Consider the following 19,398-nt stretch of genomic DNA (forward strand, 5'->3'; position numbering starts at 1 on the left):
CAATGACACCAGTCCCTGTTAAGAGGAACATACAATATATGAGTAAAGGGGTCACCCTACTGTAATGATGTCGGATCATTTTCCCCTACCTACTAGGCCACAACTCCTTGATGACTTTATATAACATGATTATCAGACACAAAGACTTTGTAGGGCAGCCTTAGGGTAAAGGTCCACAATGAGATTATTCACCAGTGGGAAATCTCCTTTTTTGCAGGTCACTAATCTCCTCCAAATGCTTCACCACTGGCGATAAAGTAATTGCCGGTGGTAAAACCCATGCACCGCTTCAGTCTTCTGAAGTCGCCCGAAGTCTTCTCAGGAGGAAACTTTGGGGATTCTGGAAGACCAAAGCATGGACAGGCTTTACCACCAGTTATTCACTTTATCGCTGGTGGTAAAGCATTTGGAGGAGATTTGCTGCAGGCGACTTATATCCTCGTGGTTCATTACCCTTAAGGGCCAAGCAGAGAATCTCATTGGTGGCCCTTACACCAAAATCACTTCTCTAAATCCGGTGAAATTGAATACAATAAAGCAGGCAATAGAGATATGGCCGGAGCTTACTAGAATTGACATAAGGACCAGGTGATGTAGGTGCTGCTCAGGCTCCTTATGTCATATAATGATTGACCTGCAGATACACGTTTGAATGATCCCAATTAGGCCTATCACCTGTGTATCCAAATGAGATAACTATCTGCACAATTGAAAATCTCACCATATGAGCAGGTCACGTGCACGGCCAATTAAAACGAGAGTAAAACAAACTAAACCTTAAAGAAGATCCTTTAAAAGAACACAACCTGCAGGAATTAGCTAATAGTAAATAATATAGAAAACAAAGGCTGCTTGGAACATCACACCCTTTTGTGAGCAGGAAAGTCCTGCCGGAACCAGTGTTTACTGACACCCTTGTGGGGTCACATTACTTTCTGCTGCAGACTTGACAGAGAGAATCTGAACACAACAGTTTGATCCAAGGAATGGACAGACGATGATAAACACAATAGTGGTCAAAGCAGGCAAAGAGTAAGGGGGTAACAAACAATCAGAGTCAGGAACAGGCACAAAGTCATTAACCAGGAAGGCAAACAGGAACAAAAGGCTTTGTCAGGACTGTAATACCAAAGAACCAGCTTGGGTAATGATTACAAGCAGAAAGATCTTTTTAAATTTAAAATTGGTAACAAAATGAAATCAGGGGATAACCTCATGGATTCAACATATACAACACTATTTATAATTACAGTAACAAAATACACTGGAGAGCAATGTAAGTTCAATTCTAATGGTTTATTTAAAGATGTACAGCATTACATGTTCTGGACCACCAGGCCATCCCTCCTCTCCCAAACCCCAGTGGTCCTCTCACCACCTTTATCATAGGTGGGTCCTTCCCTCCTCTCCCTAATCCTGGGGTTCCTTCTGACTCCAGTACTTCTCTCCATCTCCATGTTTTGGGGTTGAGTGGAGTAATGTCACAATTCTAGAATCTCTAATGGCTGATCTTTATAATCAAGTCTGGATTCCAGAAGTCTTAGGCAAAGGGTGGTGCTTCCTCTTTAGCAACAGATAAATCCTCTTAATTTTCTTTTCTTTTTTCTTGCCTTTTTTAGTCGAGTTTTGAAAGAGTGGAGGTGGAGATATTTGCCAAGTTTATTTCTCAGGCTTTTCTTTTTGGCGTTATTAGCGTTTGCTTTTTTATGTAGCCCTTGTTTTTTCTTAAAACAAAGAACATTAAAGCGCCTGTGCTGCTTCTTTCTCTTAGCTGGTTCATATATGGACTCATCACTTTCTATAGATTTGTATGATGATGTCTCATCGTCTGTGTCATCAGAATCAAGAGAGTTTCTTTTCTTACAGCAAAGAAGAATGTTAAGGCTACAACGCTTTATCTTTTCTCTTGGTGTTGCAGAACTGGACTGATCACTTTCAGCCGTTTCATATGAAGTCTCGTCTTGTTTGTTTTCTGAATCAAGACTGTTGCGTTTCTTACAACAAAGAAGAATAGTGAGAGTACAACGCTTTATCTTTCTTCTTCTCTGTACATATGAGGATATATCACTTTCAGCAGTTTCATATAAGGTCTCTATTGTTATTTCACTGCTTGTACTGTATGTCTCATCACTACTTTCTGAGATTACACTCGCCACCTCATCAATACTTTTCTCACTCTCTTCAGATGTCTCGTACAGAGTTTCCTCTTCTTCTCTCTGACGACCACATTGCCAAAACCGTTTCTTGTGTTTCGCTTTTCTAAATTTCTTTGCTTGTTTAAAGCGGTAGAAATATTTTCCGATTTTTAGGCCAAATCGTTTCTTCTTACCCTTGCCTTCATCTTCTTCATCCTCAGAATCAAAGGTTTTACTTTTCTTGCAGCAAATAAGGAAGTTACGGCCACGTTTCCTCTTTTCTCTTGTTGGTTCAGTTATGGACTCGTCACTTTCCTCGCTTTCATCTGAAGTCTCATCTAGAGTTTTCTCTTTTTCTTTATTTTTCTTCTTTTTCAGTTTTGAACAACGCCAGAAACATTTACGTACGTTGAATCCAAAGCGTTTCTTTTTCTTGCCTTTTTGGTTTTCTTCAAAATCTGAATAAGATTCCAGACTAGACGAGTAATCAGAAACACCTGAGATCTCATCCTCACTTTGATCCAGCCTGTGAAATTCTGTTTGAGTTTCTACACTTTGCCTCTCTTCTTCGGCACGAGTATATTCCTTATTCTTCTTTAGCAACTTTATATTCTTATACACTGAGATACTCAAGGCGCCCAACAGAAAGATGAACAGGCAAAGGAGATGAGTGATAATTGTATCCTGAATAGAATAAGACAGACACAAGGTTAGTTGTTAGAACATCCCATAATACAAAGGAGAGCAATTCATTTATTTTGAGAATATATTTTTAAGGTGCATTTTCTCATATAACATACTATGATATGACATGGTGAGGTTGAACATGAAAAAGTTTCTGAGCAGATACATAGGGAGGGTGAGTTTATTCTGTGCTACAATGTTAGAAAAACCTTTACTTGTTAAACATTACAGCTGCACCTGCTAGTGGGTAATAGAGTCATTTTAAGGGGATTTTATTTATACCAGAGACCAAACGAACTTACCTCACTGTACTTATTGTTCTGTTTCTCTTCTTGTTCTTTACTGACAGAGTCAATAGGCTCAGACGTGTGTGGCTGCTGCTCTATAGACTCTTGCAGTCTCAGCATTCTTACTTCTAAGTCACTAAATCTGTCATCTAATGTAGAAATCACTCTCAGCAGGTCCTACAATAGAAAAGAGTCAGTTAGAAAGTGGGACAGTCACTTATACAGGTATCAGTGATAGCAAAGACACATTATTATCTTCAGAGTATAAAGCCTTTAGGGTCAGGGCACACGCTCAGATTCGGGGAGTGACAAATCTCCTCTTCTTCGGGCGACTAATCTCCCCAAACTGCCTCCCGCCGGCTAGAATGTAAATCGCAGGCAGGATGGAACTCGGAGCGATTCGCTTTCTGAAGTTGCCAAAGTTTCCTCATGTGGCAACTTCGGGCGACTTCAGAAAACAAGGCGATCTGAGCGCCATCCTGCCGACGATTTGAACTCTAGCTGGCACGAGGCAGTTCGGGGAGATTAGTCGCCCGAAGAAGAGGAGATTTGTCGCCAGGCGACTAATCTCCCCGAATCTGGGCGTGTGCCTTGAACCTTATAAGTACGGGGAAATTTTAAATGTCTCAGTGGGACATGGGTCTTTACTATTGAGTGTTGTTCTTAGATCTACCAGGCAGCTGTTATCTTGTGTTAGGGAGCTGCTATCTGGTTACCTTCCCATTGTTCTTTTGTTTGGCTGCTGGGGGGGAAAAGGGAGGGGGGGGGATATCACTCCAACTTGCAGTACAGCAGTAAAGAGTGATTGAAGTTTATCAGAGCACAAGTCACATGGCTTGGGGCAGCTGGGAAATTGACAAAATGTCTAGCCCCACGTCAGATTTCAAAATTGAATATAAAAAAATCTGTTTGCTCTTTTGAGAAATGGATTTCAGTGCAGAATTCTGCTGGAGCAGCACTATTAACTGATTCATTTTGAAAAAAAAATTTTTTCCCATGACAGTATCCCTTTAAGGTATACTAATGACGTGTGTTTCTCATCACATACTCTGTTAATTATCTACTACTACCTATTGCTAAAGTTATTGCCCTAAACAAAGACAGTTTAAATAACAAATGTGGGACTGGCTAACCGTCATGAGAATGCAGATCTCTATATAGATCTCTATACTTTATATATCAGATTAAAAGTTAATTCTAAGATGAAGTTGTGTTTAATAGTTTGACTTACTTCATAGGACTGTTTCTTGGCTGGTTCTGAGTTCAGTTGAAATTCAATCAGGGGATCTTCATTTAGTTCAGCTGCTGCTTTTTCCTCTGCATTTATAATATCCCAATCGATGAGCGGATTTTCAAAATATGTGTTTGATGGTTTATCATTATTTAAGTATTTATGCTGCAAAAAAAAAATGACAGAATTAATCAGAATACTGGAATATTAATTGGGCAGTTAAGCTCAGACACATAATAACATAATAAAAAATATTTGATGGGAAAAGTCTATGGTCAGTTACATGCAATACAGGAATGCGACCTGTTATCCAGAATGCCTGGGAACTAGGGTTTTCTTTGCATAATTTAGATCTTCATACCTTAAGTCTACTAGAAGATTACTGTATGTAAACATTAAATAAACTAGGGATGCACTGATTCCACTATCTACGATTCGGCGAAACCCCAGAATCCTTTGCAAAAGATTCAACCGAAGTCATGTGATTTCCCTCCCTGCCCCTAATTGCATAAGCAAGTTAGATTTCAAATTCGGTTCGGCCAGGCAGAAGGATTTAGCCTTATTCTGCTGAAAAACGCCGAATCCCTAACCAAATCCTGGATTCGGTGCCTCCCTAAAATAAACTAAATAGGCAGTTTTTTCTTAAAATAACGATTAATTATATTTTAATCATAACGGAGAAAATGGAAGCTATTTTTAAAAACGTGGATTATTTGTATAAAATGGAGTCTATGGGAGATGGGAATTCCGTTAATTGGAGCTTTCTGGATAATGGGTTACCGGATCTTATACCTGTCCTTAATTAAAGTATTAGAGTAAAGCATTAAGGAGCAGATTTATGAAGGGTCGAAATGAAAATTTGAATTTAAAAAATTCTAATTTTGAGCTAATTTTTGTGTAGTTTGACTAGGGAATAGTTCAAATTCGATTCAAATTTGAAAAAAAATCGAAAATTCGAATTTTGAAAGTTATTATGTACTGTCTCTTTAAAAATTCGACTTCGACCATTTGCCATCTAAAACCTGCCGAATTGCTGTTTTAGCCTATGGGGGACCTCCTAGAATCTATTTGGAGTCAATTGGTGGACTTTGAAAAATCTAAGTTTTTATGGAGAAAAACGAAGATTCGAATTCAATCGAATGCGCTATTACTTTGATTGGTACGATTCTAATTTGGTTTGAATCGTGCGATTTGGCCTATTCGATCAAAAACGGACCTATTCAGCCAAAAAAAAACTTCAACATAATTTCAGTTGGTCTTTTTGAATTTGAATTTCGAAGTTTTTCATATCCAAAATTCGACCCTTGATAAATATGCCCCTAAATGTGTAAAAAAACAAGGTTGAACTGCTGGTAAATCCCTCTGAATTTCTCAGTTTGAGGTTTGAAATTGGCCTCTAACAGATTAGCAAGGAAATTCAAATAACACAAAAAATAGGTCAAGCGGGAATATTAGGAGGAATGGAATCAACATAAACCCATAAAAGTATCAGCTAAATGTGTAACTAGTTGATGATAAAGTTATAGAGATGAGTAAGGGATCAGAGAGATGAATAAAACAGTAGAGATAAAATATAAGGGAAAATCTATAAACCATAAAAACACACAGACAAATGTCACTTAAGAAATAATATAAATCCAATGGAAAAACAAGAACTTACTGATAAAAGATTTGATAAAATCAGTAGACTGATGATTAGTAACTGCATGGTTGCAGGTCTTCTCCAGTCTGGCAGCTTCCTGCTACAAGCAGCTTTTATACCTTCTTCAGCTCATTGTGATGTAATCGCAAACGTCATGTGACTGCCATTGTGTTGTCATACTTAGATGAGCGTTCAATGTGATGTAATCGCAAAGGTCATGTGACTGCCATTGTGATGTCATTAAATTATAGGGGGTGGTTCTTTACTGTATAGAAAGAGCAGCTGATCCAGTGCATCATATTATTATCCAGTACAATAAATGGCTGGTATAGTAGTGGCTGGTTTGATATCCCCTGATCCCCCTATGCAGAATAATCTATACTGATATTGTTCTTCTAAATATTTACATAAACGTTAGTAATAATCCAACTTATAAATATGGAATATTATCCTTTAAAGTAACAATCAAGTATTAATAATAATTAATCCTTTAAAATAATGTTCAGCCAGTTCATCAGACCTTTAACATAGTTAGAGATATTTTATTTTTACTCTTTCCTTTACCCATAAGCAATAAAGAAATCCGTATATGTATATCATATATCATAGCAAATAATGTGAATTAAAACTTAGAACAGTTATGGGACCTGTTATCCAGAATGCTCGGGACCTGGGATTTTCCGGATAATGGATCTTTCCGTAATTTGGATCTTCATACCTTAAGTCTACTAGAAAATCCTTTAAACGTTAGCAAACCCAATAGGCTGGTTTTGCTTCCAATGAGCATTAATTATATCTTAGTTGGGATCAAGTACAAGTAACTGTTTTATTATTACACAGAAAAAGGAAATCATTTTTAAAAATGTGGGTTGTTTGGATAGAATGGGGTCAATGGGAGACAACCTTCCTGTAATTCAGAGCTTTCTTATAATGGGTTTCCGGATAAGGGAGCCTATATGCATACAGGCATGGGATCTGTTATCCGGAAACCTGTTATCCAGAAAGCTCTGAATTACGGAAAGGCCATCTCCCATAGACTCCATTATAATCAAATAATTTTCGCTTGTACTTGATCCCAACTAAGATATAATTAATCCTAATTGGAGGCAAAACCAGCCTATTGGGTTTATTTAATGTTTACATGATTTTCTATTCGACTTAAGGTATGAAGATCCAAATTAAGGAAAGATCCATTATTCGTAAAACCCTGAGCATTCTGGATATCCATACCTGTATAGTGATATGCACTTAAATAGAATAACACAGTGCCACATACAGTACATATAATAAAAATTCAGGTGTTCATTGCACAACTGGAATATGGGAGGAGACATATAAGAAAATCTATTAAACAGGTTTAGAACTTCTATTGGGTGAGGAGTGCACTGGCCATTGATGTGGTCCTCTTCCAACAGGTCTGCATGGGCCCATATTATGAGATGAATGTGATCTGTTATCCAGAAACCTGTTATCCAGAAAGCTCCTAATTACAGTAAGGCCATCTCCCATAGACTCCACTTTATCCAAATAATCCAGATTTATTGTGTCCTCTGCCTTACGCGTTTCGTGATACAAACACTTAATCACAGCCTATGATTAAGGGGCAGATTCACTAAGCTTGAGTGAAGGATTCGAATGAAAAATACTTCGAATTTCGAAGTATTTTTTGGTACTTCGACCATCGAATTGGTTAAATTCGTTCGAATTCGAACGAATCGAAGTAAAAATCGTTCGACCATTCGATAGTCGAAGTACTTTCCCCTTAAAAAAAACTTCGACCCCCTACTTCGGCAGGTAAAACCTACCGAAGTCAATGTTAGCCTATGGGGAAGGTCCCCGTAGGTTTGCTAACCTTTTTTTGATCGAAGGATTTTCCTTCGATCGTTGGATTAAAATCCTTCGAATCGTTCGATTCGAAGGATTTAATCGTTCGATCGAACGAATAATCATTCGATCGAAGTATAAGCGCTAAATCCTTCGACTTCGATATTCGAAGTCGAAGGATTTCAATTCGAGGGTCGAATTTCGAAGTATTTTTAACTTAGAAATTCGACCCTTAATGAATCTGCCCCTAAGTGTTTGTATCACGAAACGCGTAAGGCAGAGGACACAATAAATCTTTTCTACTTGATCTTAACCATCTGTTTCATTTGAGTGCCTGTTTCACTCAGAAAAGAATAGTCAGATGTGAGTAGTTCCATATCATTTGCCAATCCATGTCATACTTATTAATGTCATTAAAATACCTGACATGTATTAAGACGACCCCTAAGACAACAGAATTAACGGAAATACTGAACCAACGCAAGATATTGAACTGGATCAGTTGTGTTTTCTGTTTGGAAGCCTGGAATGTTTGGTTATGCAGCAAAACATTAAACAAATAGAGCATGTAATTAAAACACAGAAATGATAACATATGGGGGTGGTTTAAAGGAAGTCGCCCGAAGTTTCCACAAGAGGCAACTTCAGGCTACTTCGGAAAATTAAACTTTCCGAGTGCCATCCCGCCGGGGATTTACATTCTAGCCAGCGGGAAGGCAGTTCTGGGAGATTAGCAAAAAAATTGAAAAGCCAATACCTTGATCAAATGTGGGGTATTCCCAAATTTATTGCAGTGCTCCAGACACGTGAGTCATGTTCAGACGTTTCGGGACAAACAACTGCCCTTCCTCAAGTGACAACCCACCATAGATCCCTACATTGCTTATATACAAATAAATACAGTGCCATCTAGTGTTCGACCACTCAATTGCAAGCAATGACACATTGTATATTATTAACATAGAAACAGTTACAATAATAAATATTACAGATACAGTGTAACACCAAATTCCACAGACTCATTTTTTGAAAAAATAGTGATAAAAAATTTTTCAAAAAGAAAAGTTCCAAAAAATTGTTTTTCAAAAAGTAAAGTTCCAAAACAAATTTTTCAAAAATTTCAATCCACTTGAGTCCATCCATAGTTCAAAGTACAGACAGAATTGGTATTTATTACTTTATATTAGTAATTTCAAACAGATATGTTAATCATAATACTTACTAGCTGTGGAGAGTTCTGGGAGATTAGTCACCTGAGAAAGAAACAATTTCTCACTGGGCGACTAATCTCCTGAAATAGCAGCTGGTGTCTCTGCCCTTAAAACAAGTGAATGTAAAACTGATGAGAGCCCCATTCTAAGCACTTTTGTAATGTACAATGATTATTTATTCTTTTTATTCCAAAATTGTACTGTTAATATGAATGAATTTTGTCAGTTTCCCACCAGTCTGACCACCAAGTAGTCAAGGAAGTTGTCAGGAGAGAGAAAGAGGCTGCTCTGATGTTCTTCTGCTTAGGAAAATAATAGAAACCTCTCTCAAATCTTTCCTAAGCAGAAGAACATCAGAGCAGCCTCTTTCTTTCTCCTGACAACTTCCTTGACTACTTGCTGGTCAGACTGGTGGGAAACTGACCAGCAGGTGGCGCTGTTGTAACAAAATTCATTCATATTAACAGTACATGTATCCCTTAATATCTTGGAATGAAAAAAATAAATAAATAATGAATGCAAACGTTCTAAGAATTTAACATTCCCTTATTTTAAAGGTTTACTTATCCTTAACTACTGTAATGGATATGCATCTTTTTTTCACCCATAGCTGTTACATAAAATCCTTCAATATAAATTAATTCGGGCTTAATTCATTCTTGTTCATTCCTGTATTATTGGCGATCACAGGACTGATACTGTTTTCCCTTTCTTTTTGGTTACAGATGGAATTTGCTGGATTAAATTATCCATTTTTCTTCCTGTTCTTGCCGCGCTGTCTGCTACTTTAATATTTGTCTCAAAATAGTAACACACACAAATTTGCCCCAAATTGCCAGGCAGTGAGGACCTGTTACACTAAACCAAAACCAGTGCACCCAGTTCATGGAAAGGGCCCACCAGTTCTTGTACTTACTGACCCACATTTACTGTATAAGGACAGTTGGGAGGTGTGAAATTTGATGAGAAATGCATTTTAGATGTTGCTTCTTTAAGAGTCGGCAGAGTTTTTAGGGTTCATTGATGGATGTCACATTGGCAACGGAGTATTGCTCAGTGGAGTAAAGATGGCGGAATCTGTGTCTGGTGTAAAGGATCTCGTTGAGTAACTGATAGAAGACTGAAGCACCAAAGGTTTATCTGGTTGATGTTTATATAGTGAATAAAGTACCCCCTCTTGTAAATTATAAGGATATTAGAAGATACCGAGGAGTTTCATGACCATATAAAAGTACGAGGCCGAAGGCTGAGTATTTTTATACAGGTCATGGAACTCAGAGGTAACTTCTAATATCCTCATATTTTACAACTGGGGGTACTTTATTTATTATAATACACAAGTTTCAGTGAGTCATGTGACAGAAATGACATCAGAACTCACCGTTTATAACTGATGACATCAGAACTCACCGTTTATAAGGATATCATTTACAAGATATGCATGGCTTTTGTGTATTATACTTTTCTATTGTACAGAGCTTCAGTAAGGCTGGTACTTTATACATTTGTGGTAATAATGTGTAATAAAGAAGTGGCTTTGGAAATCTGTGAGTTCTTATGTGGGAGGGGGGTAAGAATGGACAAAGGTGGTGTTTTCCTTGAAGCCAAGGGGCAGCCATTCAAGCACAGGATACACAGTAGATAACAGATAAGTACTACTATAGTTTATATAAACAAGCTGCTGTGTAGCCACGGGGCAGCCATTCAAGCACAGGATACACAGTAGATAAGAATAAGTACTACTATAGTTTTATAAAACAAGCTGCTGTGTAGCCATGGGGACAGCCATTCAAGCACAGGATACACAGTAGATAACAGATAAGTACTACTATAGTTTATATAAACAAGCTGCTGTGTAGCCATGGGGGCAGCCATTCAAGCACAGGATACACAGTAGATAACAGATAAGTACTACTATAGTTTATATAAACAAGCTGCTGTGTAGCCACGGGGGCAGCCATTCAAGCACAGGATACACAGTAGATAACAGATAAGTACTACTATAGTTTATATAAACAAGCTGCTGTGTAGCCATGGGGGCAGCCATTTAAGCACACGGTGTCACAAGCGATTTGGATGCATGAAAAATGTAAAGTTTTGCACACTTTTCCGTTTCGCGGATATTTTCGTTTCCGCTAATTTTTCCCGCAATTCAAAACACAACAAATTCGCTCGTTACTACGCGCAAACACCTCTTTTTTTTATTCCACACAAGACAACTTGGCATCGCTAGTGCAGGGGGTGCAATATCTGAATTTCTCATTTTATTCTCTGTTTTAAAAAAGTTTTATTGGGTTTTACAAAAGCAAGCAAGATATAACATTGGTCCATTGAAGGACTATAATTTCTCATTTTATTCATTGGAGTTTCAAATCTCGGTGTTACCCGGGGCCTTTAGAACTTGTGCTGCTGCCTGAGGTGAATTCCTCTACTTGCAGGAGATATACTTATATATATATACTTATATTTATAGAAATGTATCAGGAAGAGCAGCAAATAAGGATACGTTAGGACAATAACAAGTCTAACAGTTTCTGGCAAATCTGCCCCACCCAAAAGTCTGATACAAAAAACCAGGAATCTCTTATGTGGGCGTGTCCCTGTCAGCAGCACCTTGAGCCTCCACCCTAGTGAGAGCCGTGTCATGTGACTGCTGCAGGTTGTGATGCTGACAGGATGAAGCGGCTGTATAATCTGTGGTGTGTCCCAGCTTTCTATACCGCCATTAAAGGAAAACTATACCCCCCAAACAATGTAGGTCTCTATTAAAAGATACTGAGTAAAACAGCTCATGTGTAAAACCTCTGCTTCATGTAAATGAACCATTATAATAATAATATACTTTTTTAGTAGTATGTGCCATTGGGTAATTATAAATAGAAAATTGCCATTTTAAAAAATAAGGGCCGCCCCCTGAGATCGTACGATTCACTGTGCACACATACAAACCACATGTAAGGTCACATGAGCCAATTAACAGACAGAGTTCTGCCTTTTGCTTCCTCACTTCTTCCTGTTACAGTTAGTGTTGTAGTATTTCTGGTCAGGTGATCTCTGAGGCAGCACAGATAGAGTCACGAAATGGTGGTTCAAGGCAAGAGATGTAAAAGGGCAATATTTATGTAAATATATATTCCAGTTTGGTAAGATTCTTTAATATGTCATTCAATTTGATATAAACTATCTGTTGCTTAAGTATTCATTTTGGGGGTATAGTTTTCCTTTAACTAGATTCACATATCGGCCTTTCCCCTAACCGGAAGTCTGCAGGACCGGACCCTGTTTATCGTGTACCCGCCGGTGACTGTGCTCGTCTTTGGTCTTATCGGTGTATCCGGAAGTGCACCCGTTACAGGTGAGTGAAGTCACTGCCTCCCAGTGCGATATCGCTCCGAGCTGCACTAACTGCGCTATGACGTCTGCGTCTTTCCCTATTGGACATCCTGTAATATTCGCTGTAACTCACAGGTTTGGAGGGTTTAATGGGGTATTTCACCTTTAAACATAACCTCTGGAGACCTACATTATTATTTCTCATACAGGTATCCTTCATCAGGTGCTTGTTACAATGTGAATAAACCCAAGCTCTTTATTAACCAAGTAACACCTACAAAAAGTGTGTCAGCTCCAACCTCTGGCCGGACTTATTTACAATTAGTTAACAGAGTATTGCCATCTTGTGGCCTGCTCCGAGGAGTAAAGTTACAATTGTATAGATTTCAGTACCATTTCATTTCGACAGTTATATAGTGAATAAAGTACCCCCTCTTGTAAAATATAAGGATATTATAAGTTACCGAGGAGTTTCATGACCATATAAAAACACAAGGCCGAGTGTTTTTTATACAGGTCATGGAAATCCGAGGTTACTTCTAATATCTTCATATTTTGCAACTGGGGGTACTTTATTTATTATAATACACAAGTTTCAGTGAGTCATGTGACAGAAATGACATCAGAACTCACCGTTTATAACTGATGACATCAGAACTCACCGTTTATAAGGATATCATTTGCAGGATATTTATGGCTCTTGTGTATTATAGTACATATTATCACATATAACATTACAAAGTTAATAGTCTAAAAGCAAAATTCACATAGTTAGTTAGAATGTATCATAAAGAGAATAAATAGCATAAAATCATACCCCTTTGTAATATGTAATCCAGATTCACGTAAGAAGTAATCAAGCACTTTTAGAGTGTTCAGTCAATAATAGAAAAAAGTAATGGATTATAGAAAGCATTTGTAGCTAAAGGCATCATTAAAGGAGCATTCTTTTTCTATCACCCCCTCGTTTTGACAATTGTATTTGTTCCAGTACCTGCCATCTTAGGCTAGCGCTATTATGTTTATTCTCAAAAAAATGTTTGCCTACAGGGGTGTGTCTTTTAATGTTGGAAGGATCATAATTAGTAATAGAGCGTTTATGCTCACCTATCCTTATACGTACTTTTCTTTTTGTTTGACCAACATATATCTTTCCACGCGGGCATTTTTCTCCATACACCACATAGTTGCAAGTGCTATACTGCTTGATTGGTAGTCTATTACCCTTCAACGGGCGAGTTACATATGCACCCTTAAAGGGATACTGTCATGGGAAAAAAAAAATTTTTCAAAATGAATCAGTTAATAGAGCTGCTCCAGCAGAATTCTGCATTGAAATCCATTTCTCAAAAGAGCAAAGAGATTTTTGTTATATTCAATTTTGAAATCTGACATGGGACTAGACATATTGTCAATTTCCCAGCTGCCCCAAGTCATGTGACTTGTGCTCTGATAAACCTCAATCACTCTGTACTGCAAGTTAGAGTGATATCACCCCCTCCCTTTTTCCCCCCAGCAGCCAAACAAAAGAACAATGGGAAGGTAACCAGATAGCAGCTCCCTAACACAAGATAACAGCTGCCTGGTAGATCTAAGAACAACACTCAATAGTAAAAACCCATTTCCTACTGAGACACATTCAGATACATTGAGAAGGAAAAACAGCAGCCTGCCAGAAAGCATTTCTCTCCTGAAGTGCAGGCACACGTCACATGACCAGCAGGGCGATCCTGGCACCTCCACCGCCTGAGGCAGCAGCAGTTGCTGCTGCCGCCCCCTCCCCTGGAAATTCGCTCTTAAAGTACCAGGAGCAGCATTTTTGCTGCCCCTGGTACCTAGTGGGGCGCTGCCGCCTGAGGCGACAGCCTCAACTCGCCTCATTGGCGAAGCACCCCTGATGACCAGGGGCAGCTGGGAAATTGACAAAATGTCTAGCCCATGTCAGATTTTAAAATGAAATATAAAAAAATCTGTTTTGCTCTTTTGAGAAATGGATTTCAGTGCAGAATTCTGCTGGAGCAGCACTATTAACTGATTCATTTTGAAAAAAAGTTTTTTTCCCATGACAGTATCCCTTTAATGATAGAGTTACAATTACTGCAATTGAGGCAAGAAAAAGTTCCCGTCTTAGTTGGACCCAAAAATCTAGTTTTGTTCTGGGGACGTGTTATGTCTGACTTCACCAGCCTATCTGCAAGATTAGTCCCTCGCTTGTGTGAAAAAATCGGTAGTTCTTTGCATATTCTACTAAGAGTTGGGTCTTTTTGTAACATGGGCCAATAGTAACACAACACTTTTTGTATAATATTACTGTTTGGGCCGAACGTAGATACAAAAGGTATATGTTCCCTTTTTATATTATCAGGCACATTTTTCTTTCCTTGTAATAGCCTTCAGGCAGATGACACACACCCAATGTATATGAATGTATTTAGCGATCTAATAGTCTATGTAAATCATATCTGTTTTGTTTTATTTTTTTCCAACCCAGGATATGGTGTTTTTGGCAGACTTAGGAATCTCTTTCCACTTCGATGGACTGGATTCAGTAAGTAACAAGAAATCTTTCCGTAAACAGACTGGTATGTTGAACTAAATCCTAACTGAAAAACCCCATAGATTTCTTACTATGTTCTTAGTATGTTCGCTTCCTAGACAAACTGCATTACTGGCACAACTGCTTAAAGGAGAACTAAAGCTGAACTAAAGAAGTAGGTAGAAGTGTTGTACATGATGTTTTGTGCTTCTGTACCAGCCCAAGGCAACCACAGCCCTTTAGCAGTAAAGATCTGTGTCTCCAAAGATGCCCCAGTAGCTCCCCGTCTTCTTTTCTGCTGATTCACTGCACATGATTTGTGCTGCTGTCACTTACTGAGCTTAGGGAGCCACTCACAATATACAGTACACATAGAATAGAAATGTCACAATATAAGGCTGATTAGTAATTAATACACATAATTACTACATGGCAGCACCGAAACCAGTGCAATTAGCATCAGAATTGAATAATCAGCAAACCTGTAGCATCAGCTTATATTACAGCCAGGGAAGCTCATTTTCTGCTGGATAATTAGTGACGAGCCCTAAGCTTAGCTTCTCAACAGCCAATCAGAGCCCACTGAGCATGTGAGTGTCACAGACACTTTCCAAGATGGTGACCCCCTGTGACAAGTTTGAAGTCCTGGATCATTGCTGCTATTGACAAGCTGAAACTTTAGCCTCGTGCAATAAGTTCACTATATAAAATATGCAATTTTTAGCCAAATTAATTTTTAGGGTTTACTTCTCCTTTAAAGCTGTTGTTCACCTTTAAATTGACTTTTAGTATGATATAGACATTGATACGCTGAAGACAATTAGCAATTGTTATGTTTTTTTTATTTTGTGTTGTTTTTCAGTTATTTAGATTTTTGTTCAGCAGCTCTCCAGTTTGGTATTTTAGCAGCTATCTGGTTGCTAGGATATTATTTACCCTAGCAACCAGAGATTGGTTTGAGCAAGAGACTGGAATATGAATAGGGGAGGGCCTGAATATAATGATAAGGACTAAAAAGTAACAATTACAAAACAATTGTAGCCTCATAGAGCAATAGTTTTTTTTAGCTGCTGGGGTCAGTGACCCCATTTGAAAGCTGGAAAGAGTACAAAGATAGCTACAGGTTGCTCTCCTGGGCAAACTTAGTGCCTTTTATTACATAACCCCCTTAGACTTCTAAGAATTAGGATTCAAGAGCATAGATGAGCAATCAAAAGGGTCATGGTTTATCATGGATGCTGGGAAACACGTTCCCATTTTGAATAAATATACATAGGGAGTTTGAAAGCAGTATGTTTGCAGCTATAAGAGGTATTAATGAAAGGGATACGTTAAGTTAAGGTTATCTAACAACTTAGAAGTAACTAGAAGAATAACCAGAATAAGCTAGTTTACCTTTCCCATTATTAGGGGGTTATTTATCAAGGTCTGGATTTTTCTAAGTATTTCTAAGCTAAAAAACCAAGCAACTCCGATTACCCGTATGGACCTTATTTATGAAGAAATAAGCCCAAAAAAATAGGGTCGGGAAAACTTCCGAGCTTTCCCTGAAAACTCTGAATTGTGTGCAGTTTTCCGCAAAAACGACATATTTTTTTCAGAGTTTTCTGCTCAGAATCCCCAAAATCATCTGATATCGGTACGGATATCAGACACTGGAACCTTCCCCATTGACTTATACAGGACCTCGAGAGCTTTTAGATACCGGATTTTCGGATTCAGAGTTTTCAGACTTTAATAAATCTCGATTTTTTTTTTTTTTTGCTCCGAAAACGACGAATTATACACAGAGGGGAGCTAACGAGGGGGCACTGCATCAAGGCACGGAGGTGACCTGCAGAAGAGGGCTGGCACAGTGGTAATCATCTCTGCAAGGCATAGGGTGGTTGAAGGTTATACTTGTGAATTGGCCACTGAAGCAGTAGCTGCAATATGCATTATATGTAATATAATACACAAAAGCCATGAATATCCTGTAAATGATATCCTTATAAACGGTGAGTTCTGATGTCATCAATTATAAACGGTGAGTTCTGATGTCATTTCTGTCACATGACTCACTGAAATGTGTGTATTATAATAAATAAAGTACCCCCAGTTGCAAAATATGAGGATATTAGAAGTTACCTCGGAGTTCCATGACCTGTATAAAAATACTCAGCCTTTGGCCTCGTGTTTTTATATGGTCATGAAACTCCTCGGTAACTTATAATATCCTTATATTTTACAATAGGGGGTACTTTATTCACTATAAAATTAAGTCATATCTTAACTGCCACAACAAACTGGCACTCATGACAGTCTTTATAGTCATTTTGTTCTGGCCTCCGGTCATGTCTCTACCGTCAGCCCGGATGGAAAACAGAAATAAGAAATTATTACAGTGAAAGGTCAATTGGATTAAAACCCTGCACAGTCTATGGTGGTCTATGACTTTAAATCTCCTATTCCTAAATTTGCTTTACAGATTTACGCCAAAATGAAGCAAGATATACACCCGGTGATGTGGAACTAAATTATTTAGAAAAGGAGTGAATAAAAGTGAGTATATACCCAAGTTGTGTCCTCCAAGTTCCTCCAAGTGACTAGCCACCACAGATTTCAGTAAGAGGTTCCTAATGCTGATTGCCCCCTGACATACCCCAGAAAGAGGGCTATACTTCCTACTCCCCACTTCTTAAAAGAAAACTATACCCCCAAACAATTGAGGTCTCAATAAAAATATATCACATAAAACAACCCATACAGTATGTAAAACCCTGCTTCATCTAAATAAACTATTTTCCGAAAAATATACTTTTTAAGTAGTATGTGCCATTGGGTAATCATAAATAAAAAATTGCCATTTTAAGTACTAAGGGCCGCCCCCTGGGATTGTACGACTCACGGTGCAAAAAAAACAAACCCAGGGCACACATACATGTTGGGTCACATGAGCCAATCACTGGGAAGAGTTCTGCCTTTTGCTCCCACACTTCATCCTGTTACAGTTAGAGCTGCAGTATTTCTGGTCAGGTGATCTCTTCCTGTTACAGTTAGAGCTGCAGTATTTCTGGTCAGGTGATCTCTTCCTGTCACAGTTAGAGCTGCAGTATTTCTGCTCAGGTGATCTCTTCCTGTTACAGTTAGAGCTGCAGTATTTCTGCTCAGGTGATCTCTGAGACAGCACACAGACCATCACAAAATGGTGCACTCAAGGGAAAAGATGTAAAAGGGCAATATTTACTGATATATATATATTCTAGTTTGGTAAGATTCTTTAATAGGCCACTTAATATGTTATCAACTATCTGTTGGTTGAGTATTCGGTCTAACGGTATAGTTTTCCTTTAAACTTTATTGCCCTTTCTCCTGACTTCCACTTCATTTACTCTCCTGTACCACTCAGTATGACTTTTTCACCCAACATGCCCATAACACAGTTAGGTCTTTTTCCTTGTACTGATTTAATCCAAGTTCCATGACAACTAAATCCAGTGCTAATCCAAAAAAGTATGCCATATTGCGCTGGGCTGAGCCCAATCAAACCCTCATATACAGTTTCCATTGATAACATTAATATAATTTGTTTTCTAGGTAATTAAGGTGCCACTCTGTGTCCAGACTACCTGTTACCCCCATATCCAGTATGAGAATTCCTAAAGCCAATGCCACTAGAAGATAACGCTGAAGAAAGTGAACAAAGTATCATGTGCTGTATATTGGAAATGTTTCATTATTATGTTTTTGAGAGGAGGACCCCTTTAATCCTGAGCTGTATTTTCCATATCAAGTTTTTGTCTCCTATCCCACAAGTACAGATCCCTACAGGTAAATCAGACCTACTACTTAGTGCAGTTTGATGTGACCCAGACATCAAGCACATACTGTCTAAGTCAGAAATTCAGCCATGATGCTGATGAAAGGCATAACGACTGTATTTGAACTGTCCTGTACTCTGGAGAGAAGCACTGGAGCAATAAGGGGCGCAGGAGTTGCACCACTTCAGACTCATTCAGACAGCACTTCAGTCCAGGCTATGGTTGCAGTTTTAGGTCTCCGATGAAGTATGTTTATACGAAACGCGTCAGACCATAAACTGATGTAATTCTTTTTTTTAATGATGTAAAAATAAAAGTTATTTTACTGAAAAATGAATGCGACCGATTTGTGGCCCTGGAAGTGCGCTCCCACACTTTTGGATTTGATACGGTTGATTGTCTCCTTAGCGACGGACTCGGGGCGGCAGCACCCGGGTCACACTACTGAAAGGGTAAGCTTATCCGCATTATTTTATATGTGGAAAGTACCGGCATTTTAGACACGAGTGTGATCCTTCGGGACACATTGCACCCAAAACACCATATCTGAACGGTGAGCGAACCAAAAGCAAAAAAAGATAACTAACAAACTAAAAGGATAAAGCTTCATAGAAAATGTATAATTCCTCATAACTGATGTATGGTGAAATATTGTTGGAAAAATATGGTTGCATTTTGCACCTGGATAAAAATTCTGGCATGAGGTGCAAAGCAG

The 19,398-nt window shown here is 38.4% G+C and overlaps 1 protein-coding gene and 1 long non-coding RNA gene across 2 annotated transcripts; one reads left to right on the forward strand and one right to left on the reverse strand.

The window, feature by feature from the left end:
• Positions 1-221: 221 nt before the first annotated feature.
• On the reverse strand, positions 222-6,634 carry LOC121397649. Its single transcript, XM_041574707.1, has 5 exons — positions 5,998-6,634; positions 4,338-4,502; positions 3,122-3,283; positions 1,655-2,819; positions 222-340 (listed from the first exon to the last, which is right to left on the reverse strand). The coding sequence occupies exons 1-5, from the start codon at positions 6,043-6,045 to the stop codon at positions 222-224; spliced, it is 1,659 nt and encodes a 552-aa protein (XP_041430641.1). The 5' UTR covers positions 6,046-6,634.
• A 5,619-nt stretch (positions 6,635-12,253) lies between these two features.
• On the forward strand, positions 12,254-18,969 carry LOC108705500. The gene is made up of 4 exons (XR_001933793.2): positions 12,254-12,369; positions 14,839-14,895; positions 17,351-17,424; positions 18,460-18,969. It is a non-coding gene; the product is annotated as an uncharacterized LOC108705500 (long non-coding RNA).
• The last annotated feature ends 429 nt before the right edge of the window (positions 18,970-19,398 follow it).

The sequence above is a fragment of the Xenopus laevis genome, chromosome 8S, assembly GCF_017654675.1.
Source record: "Xenopus laevis strain J_2021 chromosome 8S, Xenopus_laevis_v10.1, whole genome shotgun sequence".
Classification (NCBI taxonomy): Eukaryota; Metazoa; Chordata; class Amphibia; order Anura; family Pipidae; genus Xenopus; species Xenopus laevis.